General features: G+C 40.2%; 1 protein-coding gene across 1 annotated transcript; it reads right to left on the bottom strand.

Annotated features, from left to right (window-relative positions):
• Nucleotides 1-10631: 10631 nt before the first annotated feature.
• epsti1 (epithelial stromal interaction 1) lies at nt 10632-24162 on the bottom strand. The gene is made up of 11 exons (XM_017710865.2): nt 23847-24162; nt 20436-20494; nt 18819-18902; nt 18642-18715; nt 18466-18549; nt 17879-17952; nt 15322-15406; nt 13546-13629; nt 13004-13077; nt 12664-12851; nt 10632-10888 (listed from the first exon to the last, which is right to left on the bottom strand). The coding sequence occupies exons 1-11, from the start codon at nt 23996-23998 to the stop codon at nt 10758-10760; spliced, it is 1089 nt and encodes a 362-aa protein (XP_017566354.2). The 5' UTR covers nt 23999-24162; the 3' UTR covers nt 10632-10757.
• Between the last annotated feature and the right edge of the window lie 1131 nt (nt 24163-25293).

Here is a 25293-nt window from a genome sequence, read left to right as displayed (position 1 = left end):
TACGATGGTGCTTAGCTTTAACACTAATGGTGACCTCAAATCCAATGTATGGAAAAGAAAATAGGAATTTACAGTTTATTGTTAGATATTAAGTGTTAATGATAATGGGCTCTGTGGAAATCTCTAGCATTTACTGGTGTTCTTAAGTCTTGATAGAATGGTCAGGGGCTTTCATTCCTGTTGGGTAAAGTTCATCCTGAAGCTAATCAGTTTTCCCTCACTGGGGCTTTGTGGGACATTCAGTCAGATCTTTTCTCTTTGTATTGGATGGTTTGACAAACTAATATCAGTCTTGTGTGGAAACTCTAATGGAAAAACCATTCCTTGTTTTGAATGGTCCTAAATTACAAGTCTGGAAGCCTTGACAAGATGGAATGCACCAGTCGATTGCAGAATAACTGTTCAGGACAGTATACTTTTATCTTTCTATGTTATGTAGAAACACATGCTATGGGGAAGGTATCACGAATCAATATGGAATTGCTGAAAGAAAGAATGTGGCCAATTTTATCTAAGTCAACAACTTGAGTTTAAACAAACGATTTAGATAAGTATATCCTATATAAGCTAATTTGTGTTGGCTTGAAGTAAATGATTTGTGTATGCTGTGATTTTTGTTTTTTTCTTATCTGTAATAACTGTTAACACAAATCCTTTCTTTTGTGATTTTGTGATTTCTTGTCACAAAATGACTTTAAATAGCTATTTAACCTGCAAGATTCATTCACCACTTTTCAAATAGGGATTCTGTTTCACTCTCAGTGTTGTACAGCTTTCTCTGTCATTACAGAATGACCTACAGCTCACAAAATTGATTTTATAAAATTGAAAACTTCTGAGTGATAGTGTACTTACTTTTACATTAATAACAGATATGGCATATGTAATTTGTCACCATGAATAATACATTGCAGTAGCCAATCACATTGCTGTAGCCATGTACGCACATAGAGCAGCTTAGTAAACAGTATTGGGAATGCACTGTGATTCAGAGACCACATAAAGGAGAAGAGTCACTGCCCTGCACCTGCAGGCCACACTAACACACTCCGTCCATAAACACATCATTGGCCTTTTCTCACTGTGAGCAGAACTTGGCAAGAGCGCAAGAATAGCCAAAGCATTTTAAAGGCAGCCAAGTTTCCTGAGCAGTTTTACATCACACACACAGAGCAGACCACAACACAGGTTTCTGAAATTTAAGAACAAACACCGTGGAGATGCTTGTGATTTTATGGTCATGGGAACGTTCTGTGTTCCACCTTTCAAACTCCCCAGCTCCCCAAGCCCCTCCAACACAGAGACAACCAGTGCAGCAAGGAAGACATTCATTCAACCATGTCAGGTTTCAGGTTTACATGGTGTACAGGGTATACTTCTGCCTGTAAGTCGAAGTGAGTGATTAGTAGATGCAGTTTAAACATCATGGAAAATATGCAGGCACATTACAACTCCATCAGGCAGCTGCTCAAATCCCAGACATCACTTCATTTCAGCAGATGATGATGATGATGTGAGACAGAGGAAAAAAAATGTGTTTCATTAATGAATGTAAAATTTATACTCACATCTCTTCCTTTCCTGGATGGATTTTCTGTAATGTGATGTTGGGGTACAAACGGTAAATATGCATTGATGAATATGAATTTGCTTGACCTAGATCAGATCACTTAGATCATTAGATTATTTCATATGGGGTTATTTTGCTACGTTACAAGACTGTCGTCATATTGAAACAAGGTTTCACTCCCTTTGAACTCCTCCAGACTTTACCCATACAAAGTGATACACTTCTCATGAACCATGCAACCTTTTAATCAGGTAACCATCAAAAAAAAATAATTCAGTGCTAGTTCTAGAGAGGCTGCAACCAGGGGCTTTCCGGAGGCACTGCTTACTGTGCATAAAGATGTTTAGACTGTAAATATATAGAGAGCTTGAGATTCAGAGGCTTGACGTGACCACAGAGGCCACTTATCTGTGTCACCTCAAATATTCCATTCTATATTTGTAACACAGCTTAGCACATCAATCTGTTGTCACATTAGTACTACAGTACCTATGGACTCCTACACTGCACATTCAAGAAATATTTGGCCAAAGACCAATAGAACCAGCCAGGCCTTTGTGTTCCTATAATCAGCTATGTGTTACATGGGCACAATCAAAAGCCAAGCTACATTAGTTCCTGAAAGTCAGAAGTCTCACTGCTCTAAGATAAACAGGGATATGATGCTGAATGTGCACTGATAGCATGAGAAGAATACAGTAATTTCATTCACACCGGTGGTCCTGTCCCTCTTCCCTGTGACTCAACAAATCACAGAGTGGAGAGCGTCAGGCTAAACACTGGTCAGGATTTGGTGCCTACTCCACCACACTGTGCTCCACATGCTGAATGACCGTGCTAGGTGAGCTGGCAGTTCTTCTGAAGCTTTGGGCAAGGTTGACTAAACTCTCCAACTGATCTTCACCATCTTCTCATCTCTAGACAATGTTAATTTCACATGGCACCATGTCGCAGACAGCGAGGGGGCGGCTCTATTTATCTGAAGCGTTTAAAGGCCTGAAACCTGTGGCTGGCTCTGAACCTTGATGCTTTTGATGTAGACACAGTGCTATTATACACAATAGTGTTGAGAAGACCTACAGTTACCATTCTCATTCTGGTTAAAGGAATAATTTGGTAAAAATAAATAAGTAACATTTACTAAATTTTCCACTTACTCTGATGTACTCGATTAGCCAAGTCGTTTGGTGTACAGATTTTGCTTCTTTAGTCTGGTACTGGAGCTACAAGACTAATCTTGTTATCAAACATTGAAAGTCAAAAGACACCCACTCTTTCTGTAAATACATCCCCAAAACGTCTCTCAACTTGCTTAAACCAGAGATCTTGTCAATTGAGCATGCAGGATGATTTACTATGACTTATATATATTTTTTTAAACCTATGTGAACTTCCTGCCATATCCTTACACCAAAGTCCACTCTCCTGCTGTCATTATTCTGTTACAGTTAGGATGAATTCTGTGCTTTTGTCTTTGTGTTGAGTGGCTCACTATTGACAGCTGACACTGAGTGATTACTGACTTATGCAATCTAACTATTTATGTCTAGATCTTGTATGCTTTAGCTAGGCAATGAATGTAGTTTAGCAAATGTTATCAGGGCTCACATATCTTAAACTAATGTTATGTCAACTCTGATTAACATCATCAACCGTTTGTACTATTACTTACTTTTGCATATCTTTTCCTTAGATACATAGCTTTTTACACAGAGATGTAGCTATTATTCATTACTGTGATCTTGTGGATTTCTGGTGGTAAAGGAAGAATATTGCTTACCTTTCCACTGAGGGAATAAAAGATTCTACCGATTTGTATGCTTTTCACCCTTGTGGTGGCTTTTTTGCTAACATGGCTAACTACTCTAGCGAGGTTCAGAAACAGTGGACATATATTTCTTACATAATCTCAAACTAACATTTTAGCGCATCATTCACACAGGAGAAAATACCTTGTGTAAGACGGCGAGTCCTTATGAGCAACCAGTGTTGTAATAGTTAGCTGTAGTTTAAGTTCTCATCTGAAGAAGCAGCCTCTGTAAAAATTACTCATACAACATGAAAACTAGGTTACCGATTTCCCTCAGCTTTTTAAATAATATACTTTTTTCAAATGCACGTCCCTGCTTGATGCTAAATGTTAGTGTTATTTTAGCCTCTTAACCCAGAGATATTAAAGTACTAAGCTGCACTTAACCAGATACTACATACCTGAATGCACATACTTAGAGTTTACATAAAAATAGGTGTCTTTTGACTTCTCTTGTTAGCCTTGCGGCTCCAGCGCTAACTAAAGTTGTGCACATTTGATTTTTGGACAAGCTATTGATTTATACACCACGAAGGTCATGAACATGTACACTGAATTTGACATCAACAGAACAACTTGAGATCAACAGATCCTCTCCATGTAAAAGGGAGCTATTTCATCAGCAGTCATGTGATAGCTGACAAATGTAGTGGGAACACGAAGTATGGTTTCTGAGAATAAATACTAGACATTAATCAAATGATTTACGTAATTACTTCAGGAATCAAAAGGCAGACTGTAAACACAGACATGACAACATTCTCTTGCATTAGTCCAACGACTGCTTACTTTCTAGGGAGTGGCCAGTGCTGCTCCAAAACAGCCATAACTGCTGTCAGGAGTAACTTGAATGGGATGTCTCTTTGCCATATGTCATAACTCAAGAAACAAGTTACAATAACATGTTTAAAGCCACACAGTTGGTGCCATTTTTGTATGTTTCTGGTCCACATAGTTACTTGTGTTATCCTTTTTTAAAGTCTGCAAATCCGTCTGCCAAGTTCTGCCATCTTCACTTTATCTCATCCCAACACATACTGTGTGGTAAATACTGTAATAGAGACACCTTGAAGACTTTTAATCTCAGAATACACGAGGCAGGAGACAAGATCTGTTTACACAACATTTCCCCACCTAATTCATGTAATATTTGTTGGTACAGAGCAGTGTTTGCGCATTGCTGATCAAGTTAGCACAATCGTTGCAAAGAGTCAGTGGAAAATAACGTGCTTGACTTGACAGCTTGATCCTCGCTGGGTACTCTGTGGGCTGCTCTGCATGCCTGCTAGGAACCGTCTGACTTGTTTAGATGTGCTTATTACGGTCAGTGCTCAAAGTTCAACACCTCCTCAAACCCCTTACAGTACATGACAGCAGACCTGAAGAAAGAGGATTATGATAAAACAATGCAGGCCTACATGACATACACATACAGTAATACATATACGGCAAAGAGGATGGCGAGAAGTTGCACAAGTTTTTTTGTATCTGTTTTCTTTTCCCATTGTGATCCCTTTCTTACAACCCCAATTCCAATGAAGCTGGGATGTTTTGTAAAACATAAATGAGAGCAGAATACGATGATTTGCAAATCCTTTTCAACCTATATTCAACTGAATACACTACAAAGACAAGATATTTAATGTTCAAAGGGATAAACTTTATTGTTTTTTGCAAATATTCACTCATTTTGAATTTGATGCCTGCAACACGTTCCAAAGAAGTTGGGACAGGGCAACAAAAGATTGGGAAAGTTGAGGAATGTTCAAAAAACACCTGTTTGGAACATTCCACAGGTGAACAGGTTAATTGGAAGCAGGTGAGTGTCATGATTGGGTATAAAGGGAGCATCACTGAAAAGCTCAGTCGTTCACAAACAAGGATGGGGCGAGGTTCACCACTTTGTGAACAACTGCGTGAGCAAATAGTCCAACAGTTTAAGAACAATGTTTCTCAACGTGCAATTGCAAGGAATTCAGGGATTTCATCATCTACAGTCCATAATATCAACAAAAGATTCAGAGAATCTGGAGAAATCTCAGCAAGTAAGCAGCAAGGCAGAAAACCAACATTGAATGCCTGTGACCTTCGATCCCCCAGGCGGCACTGCTTTAAAAACCGACATCATTCTGTAACGGATATTACCACATGGGCTCAGGAACACTTCAGAAAACCATTGTCAGTGAACACAGTGTCCTGTGGTCTGACAAGTCCACATTTCAAATTGTTTTTGGAAATCATGGGGCCAAAGAGCAAAATACAACAACAGAGCGCAAAATACAACGGAGACCCCGGACTGTTGAGCAACTGAAGTTGTACATCAAGCAAGAATGGGAAAGAATTCCACCTACAAAGCTTCAACAATTAGTGTCCTCAGTTCCCAAACACTTATTGAGTGTTGATAAAAGGACAGATGATTTAACACAGTGGTAAACATGCCCCTGTCCCAACTTCTTTGGAACGTGTTGCAGGTATCAAATTCAAAATGAGTGAATATTTGCAAAAAACAATAAAGTTTATCTGTTTGAACATTAAATATCTCGTCTTTGTCAGTTGAATATAGGTTGAAAAGGATTTGCATATCATCATGTTCTGTTTTTATTTATGTTTTACACAACGTCCCAACTTCATTGGAATTGGAGTTATATTCCTTTACCACCAAAACATGTATGGCATTTTCCTATATTTATTTCAAATTAATGAAGGGTATTTGGTTGAATCAAAACCATCATTTTCTTTGTACAGTATAGCTGGAGCGCTTTGGTCTTTAGAGACCTACTTTGGTAGAATACCACAATTGCTTGAAATTAGACTTTACGCAAGAACTTGCTACAGTGGAATCAGTGTTGTGAAAGTGGCCTGACTGTCTGCTGGTCAAAGGCCTCCCCCAGGCTCCTGAACTGATTACGCTGTGAATAAACTGGGATACTGCTGGGAGTTCAGATGCATCATTGAGGATATTACTGAGACAGAAGACCACAGCATGGTCAGGGCTTTTGTCCTGTGCAACTTCTAAATTAAGTCAGAGTTTATTTGGTGGAATGTTTTTGTAAAACCGAACTGACCTCTGTTGTTCGGTTCATTGCAGTTGTTTGTATTATTCTTATTTTTCCTCTAACAATTTCCTACATGTCTTCGAGCAATAGGAATGTTTTATGTTACAATTTACCAACTGTGTAATGTTAGCTCTTGTAATTCAGAACAGAAAACAGAAATATACAAAGGAAGGTTCTTCTGTTTTGGCAACATGTTCTACACCATCCCTGAAAATAATCCAGCATCACTTATTTGGTTTGATGACAGATGACCACTGCGAAACTGCCATAAATCGAAAGCCCAAACAAAGCAAGTCATCATGCAAACCTATCATCCAGTAATCCGCTCTGAACATGAGACAGCCACTGACAGCGCAACTCTGCAGACGAATGAGAAACTGTTGATGCTTGGTCTCCAGCACTGCCATGGCCTTTAATTAGCAGCTAGCAGCATGTTCTGTCCATCGCACAGCAGCCACAGAAGCATGCATTAGTGGTTTCTTGCATGGGGTGCCTCTTTGTGCTCCAAGGAAGGAAGGCTAGGGTGTCGTCTCTGGATGTAAGAGCAAGGGAAGTTGGTCAGGTTAGAGTGACGAGAAGACCCAGGGCAGAGGAAGTTCATCAGGGCTGACAGCTACTGCTACCCGTGAGAATCCACAGCAAGAGACTGAGGAGCACTGTTTTCCAAAGAGGGCTGCTGGAGAACCAAACCGTGGGTATTAGCAGAGAGTTTTCTAAGCAGGCAGCTTTATTGCTTTGCTATGGCCTTGGGTTTTGTGCCAGTGCCAGACCAGAGAAAGCTAATATTTTTCTTGTTTTGCAGCTGTGCAGGTTCCACGTACAGCAACTTTAGGCTGGACTTCAGCCAGCCGTTGGTGGGGGAATGGTTAAGATAAAAAAATCTTTTTGGCAAAATAAGATTAGTGGTAATTAGCGTGTTAAATCACACAGGCTGTGAGGGACTTTGAGTGGCGTCAGCATCCCTCTCTATGCCTCTCTTCATGGAAGGGGGAGGTCCTATAAGGACAGAATGAGACAGTTGTACTGGAGTCCAGGGAACTCATCACCTCTCAGTCTTTCCTCAAACACTCTCATGGCAAGCAAGCCAGGCTGGTGACAGATTTCCAACCAGCGTACTGTGTTTTGGCTTCACACCACCATGACAGCATAAGCATGTGGTATGAGATCTGTCGTATCATCACTGCTGAAGCCGCTCCAGCTTTGTCCATGTTTAAGTGTTCCATGCAGTGTAGGAGCACAGTGTACTCTGTTGTGTGTATATATACATATATATATGTGTGTGTGTGTACATGTATGTATGTATGTATGTGTGTACATGTATGTATGTATGTATGTGTATATATATATATATACAGACACATATGTGACTTATATAATTCTGAAGTTTTTTGCATTTTGCAGATGCAAGTGTTTTTTTCCTGACAGTGATGATATACAGTTCTGTGAAAGGAGAAACCAAGCTCCACTCTTGCTTCAGCTCAGAGGTCCCCAATCCAGTGCTGGGGATGCTATTGTTTGTAGCTTGTTTAGTAGCTAATGAGTCAGGTGTTCTTAATGAGCTAGAGAACAAAATGTGCATAATGTGGGGTTGCCAGGACTGGGATTCAAAACCGATGCTTGGGATTGAAAACCCACCGAAACTGGGCAGGGCTCAGAGCACAACACCAATGAATGTGTTTGGGATTACTTGGACTGTGAGAAGCAGAAAATGCAACCGACTTCGATGTTTTCTTTCTAAGATTTCAGCTTCTTTGGGGGTGTTTACAAGAAGTGGAGAAAATGTTCCTGCAGATTTATAAGAAAAACTGAAGTCTCTGGAAAAAAATAGAAGCTGTAACAAAGTCAAAGGTTAGACTCACTACATACTGAAAAAATGTTGAGGCTGCTTTTTAACCTTTTGGCTAAATATATCTGCTTTTTTTTTCTGATTATGAAAAATTAATAGTGAGTGGTGAATGGCCATTTTGACTGGAAATAAAATAAATAAAATGGTCATCTCAGAATTTACACAGTACTGTATATAATTCTTTATGACTTTTAATAGTGAGAGAATCGAGAATAAAATGTCATTTTACACCAAAGACCATCTGCAGTTTATAATACTGTATGTATACTACAGACCATTTATGCTGTATATGAAGTGGAGTAATTGTCAGGAACAAATCATTTACGCTTTGTTCCTTGGTTGCTTGCAAAAATGCTTTGATGCTATGTAAGACAACACACCCTGCCCATGCCTAATGTTGCATACACGACTTACATTTTGTGAAGACACCAAGACTGAGCAGATATAGTATGATGTTTTGGATGGATCTTTAGATCAGTATAAGATCTGTGGCAGAACATATTCTAGTGCTTGTGAATGTGCTTGTTCTGTCCTTGGTAAATTTGTTTGCTTGTGTGGGTGTTTGTGTGAGAGAGTGTTAGTACAAAAGCTCAGCAGACTGTCAGCACTGTTCACCAACAGCCAAGGCGTGCCTCCATGGCCTCTCTTTCGTGGAGCCGATTTTCCCCAGGAAGCATAGTGACTCAGTTGTGGTTGAGTGTGGAGATTTCTGCATGTTATGATCCTGCGAATGGCATGCTTCCTTAGTTCACATTAAGGTCCTCCATTGGCCTGAAATATCCAACAAAGCGAGATAGCTGTGAGGAAACAGGACGTCCAGTGTGTAAAGTCTGAGTGGAAAAATGTCATAGTCCTCTGTAATAAAACTGTATCCTTTGTAGACATTGGGGACTCAACGTTGGGTAGTCTTTTCAGTTACATTTTGTTTGTGGAAGGCAAGGCTGCATTTCATTACCCTTTTTTCAGTTCAGATGATTTTGGAAAAATACTGCAACAAATGTGTTACTCATAGTGCACAGTTTGACCTTTTGCCTCCACCACGTTTGGATGAGGGTCAAACAAAAATCTAATGGAGTAGTTTTGTAAAGAATCAATATATTTTGTCTTTGACACCAACGGATAATAGCCTCCAGATCTGCGGGGTGTATTCAGTGGTTTAAAACTGTCTGTAGTTTTTATTATTTTTCCCAAAAATTCTTCTGTGATATGGGTAATACGGTGACCTAATTCAGGGGAGGAACCACAGGAAATCCCCCTTACTGCATCAGAGTTAATCAGGGTCCTGTACATTTCTTGTGAATGCAGAACATTGGCTATTCAGGTTTTGTAGTTTGACCCTTTGGAACAAGTCTCTCTGTGAATCTGGTGCTGTTTTGTCCTACAAACATTTCTTATAATGTGTTAGACTCCTCAGAAATAACTCATTGATTTCCCTTCTGTAGGTTCAAAACACTTTGGAAAACCCCTCTTTTACATTCATTTCTCTACATCGTCATCATATCTCTCTCTCTGTCTCTCTCTCTCTCTCTCTCATACACTCACAGATCAAAAGCCAAACAGGCTATCACAGGAAATGGCCTATTTAATAGGGGATACATGAACATAAGAAGTGCAAATTCAACCCTTCCTGTACTCACCCATGATGAATCTTGATTCAATGTCAACATGGGTGGGTACAACATTACTAGTGATCACACAAGGCAACTTTATGAACCTAGCACAACGATCTTTGTAGTGTTTGTTGAGCAGAGAGAAAAGGCTTTAGCATTCATGTCCCATTAACTTTGAAGCCCTGGGAAAGCCCGGTGCTGCAGGATGTAATGTTTGGATCAGAACCCGCACTGACTTTTGGCCACACACATGCACCTGCACTCTTCCCCTTTTGGTGTCAGATGAAGCCGCATTTCCATTTCCTCATGATTACATCTGCTGGATTTCACACAAACAAAGGCTGAAGTGATGAATTTACGCAAAGCACAGAAGGATCCAGCACAATACTCATGCGGCCAGAGAGCTGTATTCTGTTTACTGCTTGCCTGTTCCTTCCTATGACGGTGGCAAAATTTGAGCTTGTCATTCACAACATAGTAAATCAGGGCTTGGACTTGAACGCAAAACACTAAAGCCTCTCAATTGCCCTGCAGGATTTTGTCTATATTTGAACTAAATGAGGAATTTCATATCAGTTCCTTTCATCTACTCACACCAGTTTTTAAAATCTCTGACAACACTACTAACTTTCATAACTGAAACAAGAGAATGATATGCCTGGCCTGTTCAGCTAGTTTTCTTAACAGGAAGGTTTATTGTGGCTGTAATTCAGAAGAAGAAGGAAACAGTGACAGGGAATTTATTGTAACATGTATTTATTGTTTTGATCTTTCTCTGAAACCCACCCATGTAGGGCTAATGCAGCGTTATATTATTTTTGTCTTTTACTCCTTGTTCATAGGGTTGAACCAATGATGTTCTCATTTAAACATTGAGAAGATCATAAGCTTGCTGATAATTGCCATTACACTGGGAAACAATGTCTTCCAGGAGTTCTCGCTCATAGTAAGGGAAGTTACTTTGAAGCCTCATAACAGTCCATTCATAGCCAGTATCTACAAGAAAAACACAAAGAATGAATCACTTAGAACTAAATAGATCAACTTGTTTTTGCATAGTAGTACTGAAAATGAAAGGTGATGAGGAGAAAGTGAAGAATAGTATAGCATTGGAGGACACACATGCCATCCCATCCCATTCTATCCCATCCCAAAATGAGGCTGAGGCTTAGCTGCTGAATGCATGAGTGAATCTCCCTGCTGGTTCATCTAGTTCATGTAACAGTACAGACTGGGTGGGAAGGCTTGTTTAAACCGCAGTGCTCCTGCCAGCCTTGTTCCGCAAACAGTGCCATCCTGGTCCTCTAACCACATGCTAATGGGCAAAACAAGTCCTGTGGCAGACACATGTCCCATCCATACAGCTCTAATCCCAGCAGGAGCAGCGCCGGGCAGGCTGGGCTTTCACAGAGGCACCAAGGAGGAAATTGAATAAGGCAAGCGGTGACATGCTGAGGGCTTAATCACTGTAATAATTTAGATAGATAGAATGAGCGTGGCTCAGGAGCCCAATGGAAGCACACATCAGAACCTCATAGGCAGGCTATGTGCTGTGTTTGAGCTGTACTGCATGAGCACCAGATGTCCAGGACCTTTACGAGTCACTCCAGCCAGGGCCATCGCTGCCGTGAGCGTGGCACTAAGCAGCTAAAGCAGACCACAGCCAGCTGAGAGGCAGCCTGGGACAGTCTTGGCTCTAAGTGAGGTTTGTATTGAATGTCTCTAGCAATCAGAGGCAGAGCTGAGAGTTTGAGAATAGGAGGACCCAGCTAACCCCAAACCACAGCTGAGGATGAGGGTCAGCGTCCTCACAGTGATTCAAATGTAGCTGAGGCAGAACATGCCCATGTAATGTATCATTAAGTATCTTAGAAACACTGCAGACAGACACAAGGTGAATAGCACATTAATCCTGCACTGTCATGCGGCATGAACTCCATAAACACTGCTAGCTCACGGAAAAGACAGCTCGAGCCATCCCTCTTGGCAAAAAGAGGGAAGAATTTTCAAATGTGGACATGGCTTTGGCCATGGTTGAGGCCAGTCACTGAATCATGTTATAAGTCATCTCTCAATCTAAGGCTTTGGAAGAAGCAAAAGTAAGGATTCCCCAGCAAACTTTCACCTAGTTAAACAATATGTGTAATTAACAACAGGTCATTCAGGATATATCCCTATTTACATTAAAACCACCACACATAAAAACGTCTACAAATAAGAATGTCTACAAGTAAGAACAGAACAACCAGACCAGTTATCAGGCAGCTCACTGTTTTTTCCAGTAATGAGTCCTATAGAAACATTCAGACATGAGACTAATCGCACTTCAATGCAAAAAGGCATGTCAATAACTCATGTTTTATAGTGCAGATGATTTTGGCATGCATTTTGGACGCAAGTCAATCCACTGTCAAACATGCAGTTTGCTGTCAGTGAATTGGCCTTTCTCTCTCTCAGTGGGTGCACCTAATTAGCTGCACCCTTTGTTGTTCTTTCATGGCCTCTGGAGCCCTAAGACAGCGACTGAATGCACTGCATTTCTGTCGCACGAGGAGGATTTAGAGGCTTACTTTTATTTACATAATACCCTACACTGTCTTTTGGTGCCTAACTACTGGGGATGGGACGGCAGAGCTCTGCACAATATCAATCACACACTAGACAAATTACTTTTTGATGAGAGAAGATGCTGCAATGGAAACAATTACAGAAATACTTTGAAAGGCCTAAGACTAAACACACATAATGGCTAGCACATAAATCTGGCTCACCCTCCTCCTCCTCCTCCTCCTTTGCGCTGTCAGTGTGGACCTGTGATGGGAAGGGCACCGGGGATGAGGCAGGGTCCTGTGGTTCCTCCATCTGCCAGATGTTACCACCCTCTGGGATGCAGGAATTGGACTCAGACACTCTACCTGATCCTCTCGCCTCCAGTCTGTCTAGAAAGGCCAAGTTCACCCTGGAGGAAGCCAAGCATCACCACCTCATAACCACCGTTCAGACTGACCAATACATCAGTGTTATTTTGAAGCTGTTCGTGTTTCTACAGATTGGTAATTAACCCTGACATTCATGGCTTGGTAAAGTTCTTTCAGAATTAGGTGTCCATACCGCAGATGTTCACTTTCCATTCGGCTCTTCCTGTCCTCCTCCTGTTGTTTTTGTTTTTCCTCCAGAATTTCACTCTGGAAATGATAAGTTAATGGAAGGTTAATCCTTAATATGAACTTCTACCTAATTGTATAACACTGCTTAGCAGACCTGAAAGCAGCTGTTTATCAAGTAATTACAATGCAGCAACAGTTTAATTACAAAGTTGATGTACAAAGAACAATCTGAACCACATTATAGCCATATGGACCTTTCAATGCTTGATCAATGTCACTGAATAAAATTCATATTTGACCAACATGGGAACAGTCAAAGCCGCAGGAATATCGCTTTATAGCCAGCTGGAAAATCCTTACATTATTTCACCCATTACTACATCCTATAACCTTCAACACTGTAATCAAGAACACATGCTGGTGCCGAACAAGCCAGGCTAGTGTTTTTTCTTGGGTGTGGTCCAGAGTTTTATTAGCATTGCTGTGAACTAGCAGTGCAGGTGATGTTTTTAAGGGCAGCTGTTTGGTTTGCAGTGTGTGTGGCACCTTTCTCCGTTGCTGCTCTTTCATCTGCTCCAGTGCATCCTGCTCCTCAGCCTTCCTGGCTTCCTTGTACTCATGCCCTCGAGCCTGTGAAGAGAGGCCACAGCATGAGTGAGGACAGACCTACCCCCTACTGCAGGTGACTCGACCACACAGCTCAGTCTGGTACTGTACAGTCAGATGGGTGTTAGCTGTTCTTTTCATGATGTAATTGTGGGATTCTCTGCACTGTACAATGAAGCGCTGTGAGGAGGGGTGAGGCCAGAGAGAGCTTGCGAGATGAAGAGATCCTTTGTGTGTTTGGTCAGACGGCCTGGGGACACCGGGCAAGGGCTGCATTGTTTGGAATGGCCCAAGAGCAAGGGGAATAGGTGGGACGACCTGGGCCTGGCACCCTAGGAAGCCAACACAAAGGATCCTTTGCACAAACAAAGGATATGGAGGAGATTAATCTGTCTTGTGGAACCATCACTGAAAGCATAACAATTCTCAGTGGCCACAAAACCACATCAATACCCTGCCTTTCCACAAACACTTTGATCGGCAGGCCTACGACATTTAGGTTGGAGCATTTCATTACTTTGCCTGGAGGGCCTCCAGACATTTAAATCAATACGCTGAGAAGCACAATCAAAAAAGGCCTCCCTCTCCTCATAAACTGACAGAACCAGAGCACTTTGCAGCACTCTAAAACTTGTGCCTCTTTGCAGCACGCCTGCATAAAACGCATTATATGTCTAGAGTGGAGGGATTTTCCTCCATAGACACACAGAGGGAACTCCTGGACGTCCAGAGAAAATGAACATGAACAACAATGCAGTAAGCCACACGAAAACATTTCTTAGCTCACCACAGGACCTGGGAATGCAATGTTAACAATGCTGTCAAATGCCACATAAAGTGGTTCATATAGTAAGACAACCAGGCCTCAAGCTTTCCATGGTCACTCCAGTCTCCTGTCTGCAGAATCATCCCTGGCCTGCTGAGGCACAGACTTAAATCAAACACTAAGAAAAATACTGTATTCTTGCAGATTTTACAGTTAAATTTTTCCAACATGTTGATTCCACGCAAGAATCTAGTACTCTGATAGCAAAATTAAGGTTATATTTGTCATTTAAAAAAGACTTCCATTTTGTTTGCTGTTTGCTAAAGCAGTTCCGCGATACATATTTCAACTGCTAAAGTGACAGTGATGCAATTATAGTGACTCAGTGACTGACACCTCCAATTACATCCTTTGAGACTGCCTGTGCCATTGGTTGAGACTCTGGCTTCTGTCCAGGTACTTTCACTAGAACAATCCAGGTTATTCCACACCAGTCTGTCTGTCCTTTTCCTGAGCTCTCACACATCCTTCTGTGCGCTCTGTGAGACAGGCTCGATATGAACTCTGGGAAGTCCCCTGAACTCTGCTTGCCTCGATGTGCAGCAGCAGCGCTTGCGTCCTTGCACTGGATGAAGCCTGTGTGTTTATATTTGGGAAAATTCAATTATGTGCTCAGATAGCTCTTTCTAGTGTGAGGGCAATAAGGAGATAATTGGAGGGAAAGGGGCTGAACCCCTCAGTAGGCTGCCTCTCTTCTGTACTAGAATGCACAATGTTGATGAAAGCCTCAGTGCGGGGTGTGTTTACTCAGAAAACATGTATCAAAGACAGATCAATTCGTGTGAATTACCCCAGTGCCTCAGGCTTTAACCTCAGTGCCGCAGCTATGCTGCGAAAGCTTGAACTTGGGCCTATGGAGCACACACTGCATTCTTTGGCTGCCATCTTACCCAAGATGACGCTGGTGTGGAGTTACTCGCTGCCATAGGAACTGAGCTGAACATCTCAAGCTTTTGAAGGTGTTCTTCTCTTCTCCTGCAGGATGTAAAGTCACATTAATGATTACAGCTATACATTAGGGCTGACCCAAACAGCATTATACAGGCTTTGAATTTGTTTTTCAGAAAAAGTATTCATTCTCAATATTATCCTTAGAATAAACTGCATGTCATAATGAACTATAACTAATTAATTAATCACAATATGTTCATTCATTTTAGATTCATCAAAATATTCCAGTTTTCACAAAGAGTATTATACATTTACACGTCTTCTTATGACAGATGTCCTAAACAGGTCAAGAGACAGATGTGCTGTAATACAGAGAAATTATGAAGGAGGAGGCAGGACACCACTCATTGAAAAATGAATTGAAAAGCTTGTAATGCTCAACATGACGTCTGTTTATGGGAAAAGTCTCATCCTTCAACCAAAAGAGACCGTTGGTTTGCCGGTAAAGCCTGTAAAGACATATTTTGCCAGTAATCTTAAATATGTTTTTTTAAAATTGTGTGTTGGCTTTCTGTTCTGGGTTTTTAGTTCTCTACCTATTCAGAGAGATAGGAGACGGGTCTTGTATGACCCTGCTGCTTTGCTGTCTTCAGGTTGTCCTCGGAAATGACAACTTTGAAGGTCATATATACAACTTTTGTGTTCAAGTGGTTTTGGTCAGAAACAAGAGAGATGCACTGAAAGTAATGTAGTTTTCTTTTGCTCTCCTGCCACTGAAGAAAATTCTTTCATTTTGTGTTATTGCAGCAAAATGAAGAGCAGAGGATGCTTATGAGATGAACAATGCTTTTATCCAGTTAGAAGCATCATGTGTTTACATTTGTATTTTCATGAGTAGATGATTTTAGCTTATAATGTTCATGTGTGGCTGCTCAATAACCGACTCGGAAACTTGAGGCTCACTGAAAAATCTGAGCTTCCCACTAGTACATAAGACATTGTGGTGGTGTACATATGCGATTGTCGTATATGGTACTTCTGATACAACCTGAAGGCAGCATAACTGCCATTCTTGCCAATAGTAGTGTTTTGTAGCTTTTGTAGTGTTATGTCTGATAAGGAGACAAATTAGTTTGACTGCATCTCTGCTTACCTGGATAGCAGCAAAATCTTTGTTTAGTGATGTGTTTTCATTGTCAGATTAACCGGTTTACTGAATGAGTAGCCAAGTATTACATTGGTAACTTAGCGATCCAAGTGATCCACTGGTGTAGATTTACGGCCATTCATACCTTACAGGAATCAGCTATTAGCTAGCCTGCTATCTGTTTGTCTCTGTCTCTCAGCTCTGTGGTGGATTAGCGCACACTCAGCTTTTTCACCTGAATGTCCTTCTACTGTCAAAACCATAAACAATTTGTTTATAGTCTGATATACCATCCTCAATTAAGTGATTGCCATGTTCTTTTTGTTTCATGATTAAATAGCCTATATTGATTTCTAAGTCTCTAAACTGTTAGAAATAAAGGTTCTGTGCAGGTACATTGTCTGTTCATCAAGGTACAAACAATGTAAATACACCCTCAAACGTACAACAGTGGTTTTAAGGTCCAACTGTGTACCTTAAATATGTTTTTTCCCAGGTGAAAAGTATGCATTTGTACCTTTTCTTAACCTAATGTATTAAAACAGGCCAATAAAATAAAAAGTCTGGAGGCGAGATGGGGTGTGTGGAGTCAATACAACATAGAAAATAATTTCAAAGGATTATGGTATAATTATGTTTCCTGACTAAAGGTACTGAAACGTACCCTTGAGGGTGCCACTGCAGTGACAAGTGAGGTTACTGCTCCACTGACAGTTTCTTAACTTTCTGAGAGTGTAACTTCAACTGAAATTATTATGAATCCAGGCGAAGAGAGAATTCCTCATGGAGTCTAAAGGGTTAACAAAAAATGAAGCTTCTGAACACTAAATAATGACACAATATAACCAACCAATAACGTTACTCCAATATTCAAATTATTTGGGCCAGCCCGACTATAAGTCGTAAGCTTGCATGTAAATGACAACTATCCATTATTACTGTACGTCATTTGTTTGTATTAATTCAATGGGTGTATCATTTAATTGAATTTCATTTAATTACTGATATAACTGTTAAGAACTGTTAATACAGCATCCAACAAAAACTGAACAGTTGAAAACATCATCTGGTGACAGTAGCTATAAATAAACACACTGTCCGTTGATGACTGTTTTAGTTTGCAGCTCAGGGCTTTCATGTCACTGATATTGTCGACCTCTTTTGGTTTTCCAGTCGGCTCCAGCGTCCTGCAATAATACTAATACTCCTGCATCAGTGCTACCTCTTCAACTGTAGCGACTGCAATGGAAAAATGCTGTTGTGGTGCCTTGAAACTGTGTTCTCAGGTTTGTTATTTTTGGATTTGAGCCAGTTGAGCTACAGCAGCCAGCTTCCTTCTAATAACTGAGCGCTGCATTCTTAACACCATGGGGGATCTGGCAATGTCTAATGAAAATATGTGAACATACATTTGTAGATCATGTTGGTACAGCTCCTTTCTCCGTTCATCCTCCTGCCTTTTCCTCAACTCTAGGTTATTGGCCTGCAATGCAATTCAGACACTTATTAGTGCTTAACAGTCTCTATTCTGATGAACATGTAGAACTATTGGCAACATTTATATGCAGCCCTGACTAAAAACTAGCATATAATGCATATGTCACTTTCACACAAAATACAAATTGGTGGGGGAAGAAGGATTTACTTTAAAATATTTTCATCAGCTACTGATATAAACCACCGTCACAATAAGTGAACAGTCAAGCAGTGACTAGAGGTTGTCTGAATAAATGAACTATTGCTGTCTGTGGCTGCTAGTCTAACTGGACTCATTAATCAGCAAACCTACTCATGTCTACATAGAGTTCCTAAGTTTGATCTGATTTAATTGCGGTGCACTTGATGACTTGAATGTGACAGGTGCCTGCAGTGACATCTAGAGTTTCAAAGTGGAACTACAAAGATGTATCAAAGCAACAGCTTTAAATTACCAGCACCAATGAGGTTTAGAATTTACTACAATATCTCAGTTTGTCAGTTTGCCATCGTGTCAGACCTTCTCCCTTTGAATGGCCTTCTTCTTCTGATTCTCCTCTTCTTCTGCCTGTTTTCTGATTCTGTCCATTTCTTCTTTTTTGAGCTACAGAACATAACAATGTGGTACAATATAAGTAGGCCTGAGTGCATAGTCTTTAGAGAATGAATATCGAGTTTTAAACAGAAAGTCGAAACCTTCTTTTGGAGTTTTGATTGGCAGGCCTCCACCTGCTGTCTTTGTCTGACCTCTGCCAAGGATACACCGCCACCTATGAGAGGGAATACATTAGCAGGCTCTTGGACATCTTTCACTTAGATTTTTGTGTCTGTTTTAGCAGATCAGAGGATATTTGTCATACATCTCCATAATACCTAGCTTCTCTGGGGCCAGGTGAATGGGGCCAGGCCGATGTTCCTCCTTCCATTTATTCAGATCATCCAGCTCTTTCTTAGCCACTGCAAAAGAAAGGATGAAGTGAGCTAGTTCTGTATTTGTTCTGTCAACATCCCTAAATCCTGATTATATTTGCAGTGTAGGGTCTGAATACTATTTACATGTAAAGCCCCATCAGAACACCCTGAAGAGCTTAGATTTTTTTAAAGTATAAGGTTTATTGTAAAAGTGCCAATGTTATATATTATATTTATGATGTAATGATAGGTTTGCATTGATGTTTGTGTAAAAGCTCTTTCTGTATGACGCATCTCTTCCCCACATAGCCATTTAAAATGTAGGTCATTCAGAAACACTTCTGGTGCCTGGATTTTGAAGCACAGTGGACGTTTCACAAAATACTTCCTCCAACAATTCTGTTGATCGTTCACAGCTATATAAACATTTCTGCAAAATTCAGCTTTAACATATTGAACCACTGAAATATATATTATATGACCGTAATGAAGCAAGACAGGTCTTTAAAAGTTGAAGTTACCCAGTTAACCTTATGTGCCTGTATTTATCATAGAAAAAGGAACATTTTGAACATTTAAAATTCTCGCCAAAGTCTTGATTTCATTCCAGCCTTTAAGTACAAGTTAGGAGATATTTATTTGGAAATTAGCTATTACGTTAATGCACTTGCATAAGGAAAGTCAAAGGAAAATAATTGAAAAAACTAGGAGTGAAAGAAGTGAAATAACTCATTTTTAAAATAAAAAAAATATTTTAAAAAATGTAGAATTAACAACCATAAAAGACATTGTAGATCATCATCAACATAAACAGTGCTTGAAGCTTTCATCTTTGAGAGAGAATCAAGCTTCATTCTTGCTTCTTGATTCAGCGTTTTTCTGTCCATCCTTCCACTGTAAGAAGACAACTCAACACTATGGGTCTGAAAGGATGTGTAGCTGTCAAGAAGCTGTTACTGAGAAAAAAAATCAGCTGCTGGTGTTCTCAGAACAATGGACCGAACACCCCAGAACAGAAAACTTTGGAAATGTGGAAAAACATTTCTGTAGATTTCTTGAAAAAAAAAAAACTGAACAGTCTCTAAAAAACAATGGAAGCTGTTACAAAGGCAACGTGTGGACACAGTAAAAACTAAAAAAAATTGTAAATTATTTCATTCTTGAGGCTTTGGTTTTCTTTTCGACTACATATATTTTTGTCTTTTTTCTAGCATTGAAAAATGAGTAGTCTCTGACTTACTGTGACAGTACTGGACATTTCTGATACTCATTTAGGCGTGTTTGTGGCTGTTTTATATACCATGAATGATTTAATACGACAAATCTCAAATAACTGATCCATGAATATATCATGGTCAAGCAGACCGTGCTACCAACACTTAGCAATAAGAGACAAGAACAAATTTTAATGGTGTGTAAAATTACATTTAACCAAGCTTCATGTTTTCCTGACAGGCAGCAATAGCCAGACAGAACTATCTAGTGAAACTGCACCTGCTGGAAACAATTATAGAAGAGAAACATGCGGATAACAAGAAGATGGAAAAAATGCAATAGCAGTCTCCCGTCATGACTTACTCCTCTGCAGTTTGCTCCGTCTTGATTCATTTGGTGGTATGATGCTGTATCCATCAGAGCTGAGTGGGCAGAAACATAATTAGTTACAGCAGGTAAGTTTTACTCACTATCTCCATCCGTGCCCTGATTTTAACAAACACCATTAACTCATGTGCCAAGAATGTCCCAAACAAAGGTGGGGCACGAGCTATTTAACTGTAAACAAAGTCCAAATACATTTTCACAAACAACCATCGGGAACTCCCCTTCGAACCTCACCATAGACAGCTATGACACAAATTAGACCATCCAGAAAGACACTGCTGGCAAAGGAAATTCACAATCCCCACCCTAAAAAGCACATCTGTATCATAGCTGATTCACTGCCATTATCCTATATATCTTAAACAGATGTTCACTGTCTGATTCCCTTCCAGGATTTTTACCAGAGGGTCATAAAACAGTGTATAGTTACCAAAATGATTTTACCATAAAGCCTTGTATCAGACTTACCTTTGAACATATAATCCTCATTGGAGATTTACCCATTACCACATCAGTTTTTATAACTAGTTTGTAACTAGCTCAAGTGCCCAATAATGTCTAGCTGACGTATATTCATTTTGCTTCACTTTATGTGTCAGAACTGCTGATCTATGCATTTCTCAGATGAACACCTGTGGCACTTTAAACAGCAGAACTTTCACTGCTGCATTTTATCTTGTTCTGCACACAAACTATGGCAGTTCTGACTGAACATTATAAAACTTAAACACCATTACGGAGGACATCCCCAAGACCATCAAACAAGCTCATCCTATGCTCTAACCAGAGAAGGGCAGAAGAGTGTCTTGAAACCATACTGAATGTAAACCATTAGGAAACACTCAAATAAAAGAACACTGCCAAAGCAACTTGAGCAGAAAAGTACCAGGTTTTAAAAGTTGATTAAGTACTGAGTAGACATATAGCAGTGCTACTGAGCAACTCCAACGGTGTCCAACGATGATGTACATTCACTTTTCACACATGCTCCAATATGACTTATGGCAGATGTTGCTTTCAGTAGAAATTATAATCTTGTACGACACTCAAATAGCGTGCTCTTTACTTTGTATATTGTAACCTTACAGTGAATCTTTCAGTCAATATCTCAGTTCACAGTCAACCAGAAATCAATTTTTACCTTGTTATTTCATATCCCTGCTCATATTAAGCAAGAGCCATAAAAGTCATAAAAGACAAGTTTTTTATTTTCCTATTATATTAGCTCAAAATATAATAACATTGTCTGATTTTTGGTTACATCACCACGCACAGCAGTTTTATCTTCCTCTCCCATCATCTGCACCTATCATTGAACAAAAATGCTTCGCTAGCTAAGAGACCCGGACTAATATCATGTTCCCCTCAGAAATCACTCATGGGACAAAAAAAAATGCTTTGTGATTTCCAATTCACATTGCAAAGCCAAGGACACAGCCGAGAAAGGCTGCACTTCTTGGCCCACATGACACTGGAGGTTGTTTAATTTTGTAGCAGAAATGCACTTTTCATTTCTGAGAACTTCAAGGACTCATCTGGAGTATCCTTCGAGACCTTCAGTCACAACCCATCAGAACACAACACATTTCAGAAATGTCATAGTTAAGAATGGCAATTCGCTGCAGTGCCAGAGTTCATGATGAAATGTAAATTTGAATGCAATGTTTTTAAATGTAAGATTGAAATGTGAAACATTGCCTGCAACTGAGACATGTCAGTATAGCCAACTAAAATCATCTCACTTGCATGTGACTGATCACTGTAGAGGAGACCCCTTATCAGTGCTAGCAATGTCTCTCCTACCTTGGCTGCAGCCTTGACTTTGAGACTTTGACCCTGTTTTTCTCTCTTTTAATGATGCATACAAAACCAATGTGAATGGTAATGCTGCTCCCTATTGTGGAGAGCTTCAGGAGAAGGCGTTTAGGCTTATATGATGAACCTCCTACCAGTTGGCCTATAGAATGATAACTTGCACAACTGACTCTGTACCAAGGTTTTCATCTTTATGTCCAAAATATTTCCACATATTGCTCCACTTAGATTTCGCTAAACGTAAGATCAGTGACCATTTGTATGAGACACAACGCTTATGTCCCCACTTTCCATGTGGTTCTACATCACAGGGAGTGGAAATACAGACAAACTGTACTAAAGCGTAAGTTTTGTGTCAAAATCTTGCTCACTTAAAAGTAAGAAATGAAAAATATAGGAGTGAAAGAAAAAAATATCTATATTTAGAGTTAAAACCCGTTTTTTTAAACATTAAAGTAACTTTAATACTAGGCCTGATCATGCTCCATTTAATCCAGATGAGTGAGTCTGACTTGTTTTAGCCTTTTTCAGAAAAGTGTTTATCAACATTTTATAAATATGTGTTAAAAGCAACACTACAGTAGTCTTTGCATACAGAGTGTTTTGTTGTAACACACTCCACCCCTACGTGTGATAGCATTTCATTTTTTTTATTCTGAACTTATTTGAATACAAATAAATATAGACATTTTCAAATAGATGTAAAACAGCACACAATAGCACACAGTACATCACCTAATATGACTTTGTGTTTTCCTTTTTGCTTTGTTATGTTAAAGGCTTGTTGAAATTTTATCTCTTGCCTTCATATGACAAATAATCCAAAAATAACAGAAAGTAGTGAGAATAATGTCTTATTTGAGGTTTGATCCATCACAAAGCAGTACTGATGCTGTCACCAACAAATATAATAATAAAAAGGGGAATTAGTAACTAAATGTTAATGACTAAATATAACTGGGCATTAATTGTTTCAATAACTGAGTATAAGTAAAGGCATAATCAGTGAAAATACTCAGGAAAGCATGTAAATGTATTAAATGCCTCTGGCTCCAATTCATCACACTCAAACAACTATCCTGCTCTTCTTGAAACATTCCTGCTTCCACTCATAAAGGACGGCTGTGACCTGAGTTGAGTCAGGAGCAGTAGTAATCTGTACTGCAGCATTGTGTAGGGCTGGGATTAGCAGCACAGGCTAATTTTTGTAGCAGGCTAGCGCGCATGCGCCGAGTTTGTTTCCACCCCAGTGTCTGCACCGAGCGCTGCTGAAGAAACGAAACAGAAACTTACAGCGAGTGAAACTTGAGAGAAATTTCTTGTTATTCAAGCAAAATAATTAACATAAATCCGTAATTGTAGCCTATATATGAACATCGGTTTGTACTACGCTGTATTTCTCTATACTACACTATATGCAGTACTGAACTATGCTTTAACCTGAATCCATAGATAGCCTTTATAGTGTAGCTAGCTTGTTCGTCGGATAATATGGCTAGCTCGCAAATAAATGAAAAGATTAGAATTGCAGTGGCCAAAATAGACCATTTCGGTTCTCTGGCGTTCACTTACTGTGTCGGTGTCCGAGCTACTGGAGCCTGAGTGTCTGGGGGGTTTTCGGGGTTTGGGTTGTTGTTGAGGGAATCTCCACTCTCACCAGGCTGCATGTCGTCCACTTCGTTATTAATTCCAGACCAAATGTCACCGTTGGGATTTGGATTCATGAGTTGAACGTAATTCAAGTATGTACAGGAATAAAACTGACTTCTGAGCTAGTCCTTTCCTAAGTCGCTACTACAGAATCAGTAGAGAGAGAAGTAGAGCTTCTGCCAGCCTAACTGAGGTGTGTCCTCATTCAGTTTCGACTGTGACATCCACTTTAATGAGAGCTTGGTAAGAGGTTTCTGTTCAGAGGGCAAAGGGTGGTGGTGGTGATGGGAAGTGCTCCTGTGTTATGGCAAAATTAACTGCTGTTTTCTAATTGGGATTTAAAAAAAAATCATTTATGACGTCAACAGTACAATAATAATAATAATAATCTGCCACTGACTGATAGCCTGTCAGGCCCGTTGGGGTCCAGCATGATTGGCCTAATCTGCCAGTCCTAACTCTTTCACCTCCATCACTCATGGCGATTAGTGCTTGATGATATATAATTTCAATCAGTATACTATGACATACCATTATATTATAGCAACATTTTAGTGAGCATAATGAGCTTTATGTGCATTATATAATGCCCATAAAACAGTGTTTGTGGACTGGTGCCATGGAAACAACCTGCTTTTGAACACTGCCAAGACCAAGGAGATGGTGGTGGACTTTCGCAGGGATAGGCCACCCACACAGCCAATCTCTACTGAGGGGGTTGAAGTGGAGAGGGTAATGACCTACAGGTATCTCGGTCTGCAGCTGGATGATAGGCTGGACTGGTCAGCCAACAAAGACATCCTGTACAGGAAGAGGCAAAGCCGGTTCTACTTCCCAAGGAGGCTGAGGTCCTTTAACATCTGTATAAAGCTCCTGTAGATGTTCTATCAGACCATGGTTGTCAGCTGTCTTTTTTATGCTGTGTTGTGTTGGGGAGGAAGCATTAAAAGGAGAAACGAGAGGCAACTGGACAAGCTGGTCAGGCAAGCGTTGTCAGTGGTTGGTGTGGAACTGGACTCTGTGGTCAAGGTGGCTGAGAGAAGGACACTGCACAAACTGCTCTCCATTATGTACAGGAACTGCACACCATTATCATGGACAGGAGGAGCATGTTTAGTGGCAGGTTGCTGTCACAGAGCTGTTCAACCAACAGATTCAGGAGATCCTTTGTCCCCAGAGCCATCAGGCTCTTCAACTCTTCCCAGGGGGGCCAGGAGAGAAGAGGGAAGAGGAGAGATGAGGACTGAATCTGAATCTCATGTTAAATCACAAATCATCATAGGTCTTATATCTCATGCCTAATCTTATGTGTTTTTATCCATCTACACATAAGGACACGCTGCTGCACATATTGCACTTTCTGCATACT

The sequence above is a fragment of the Pygocentrus nattereri genome, chromosome 6 (assembly GCF_015220715.1).
Source record: "Pygocentrus nattereri isolate fPygNat1 chromosome 6, fPygNat1.pri, whole genome shotgun sequence".
Lineage (NCBI taxonomy): Eukaryota > Metazoa > Chordata > Actinopteri > Characiformes > Serrasalmidae > Pygocentrus > Pygocentrus nattereri.
The sequence above is the reverse complement of the archived record's forward strand: the minus strand, read 5'-3'. Positions and strand labels throughout refer to the sequence as shown.

Bases quoted from the DNA above. Each gene is read 5' to 3' on its own strand.
- epsti1 (XM_017710865.2), bottom strand. From the start codon at position 23,998: ATGAATCCAAATCCCAACGGTGACATTTGGTCTGGAATTAATAACGAA. The intron at 13,078-13,545 runs GTGCCACACACA...TATCATTTCCAG, and splicing joins AAGAGCAGCAACGGAGAAAG to AGTGAAATTCTGGAGGAAAA. The intron at 12,852-13,003 runs GTATGGACACCT...GGCTTCCTCCAG, and splicing joins ATGGAAAGTGAACATCTGCG to GGTGAACTTGGCCTTTCTAG.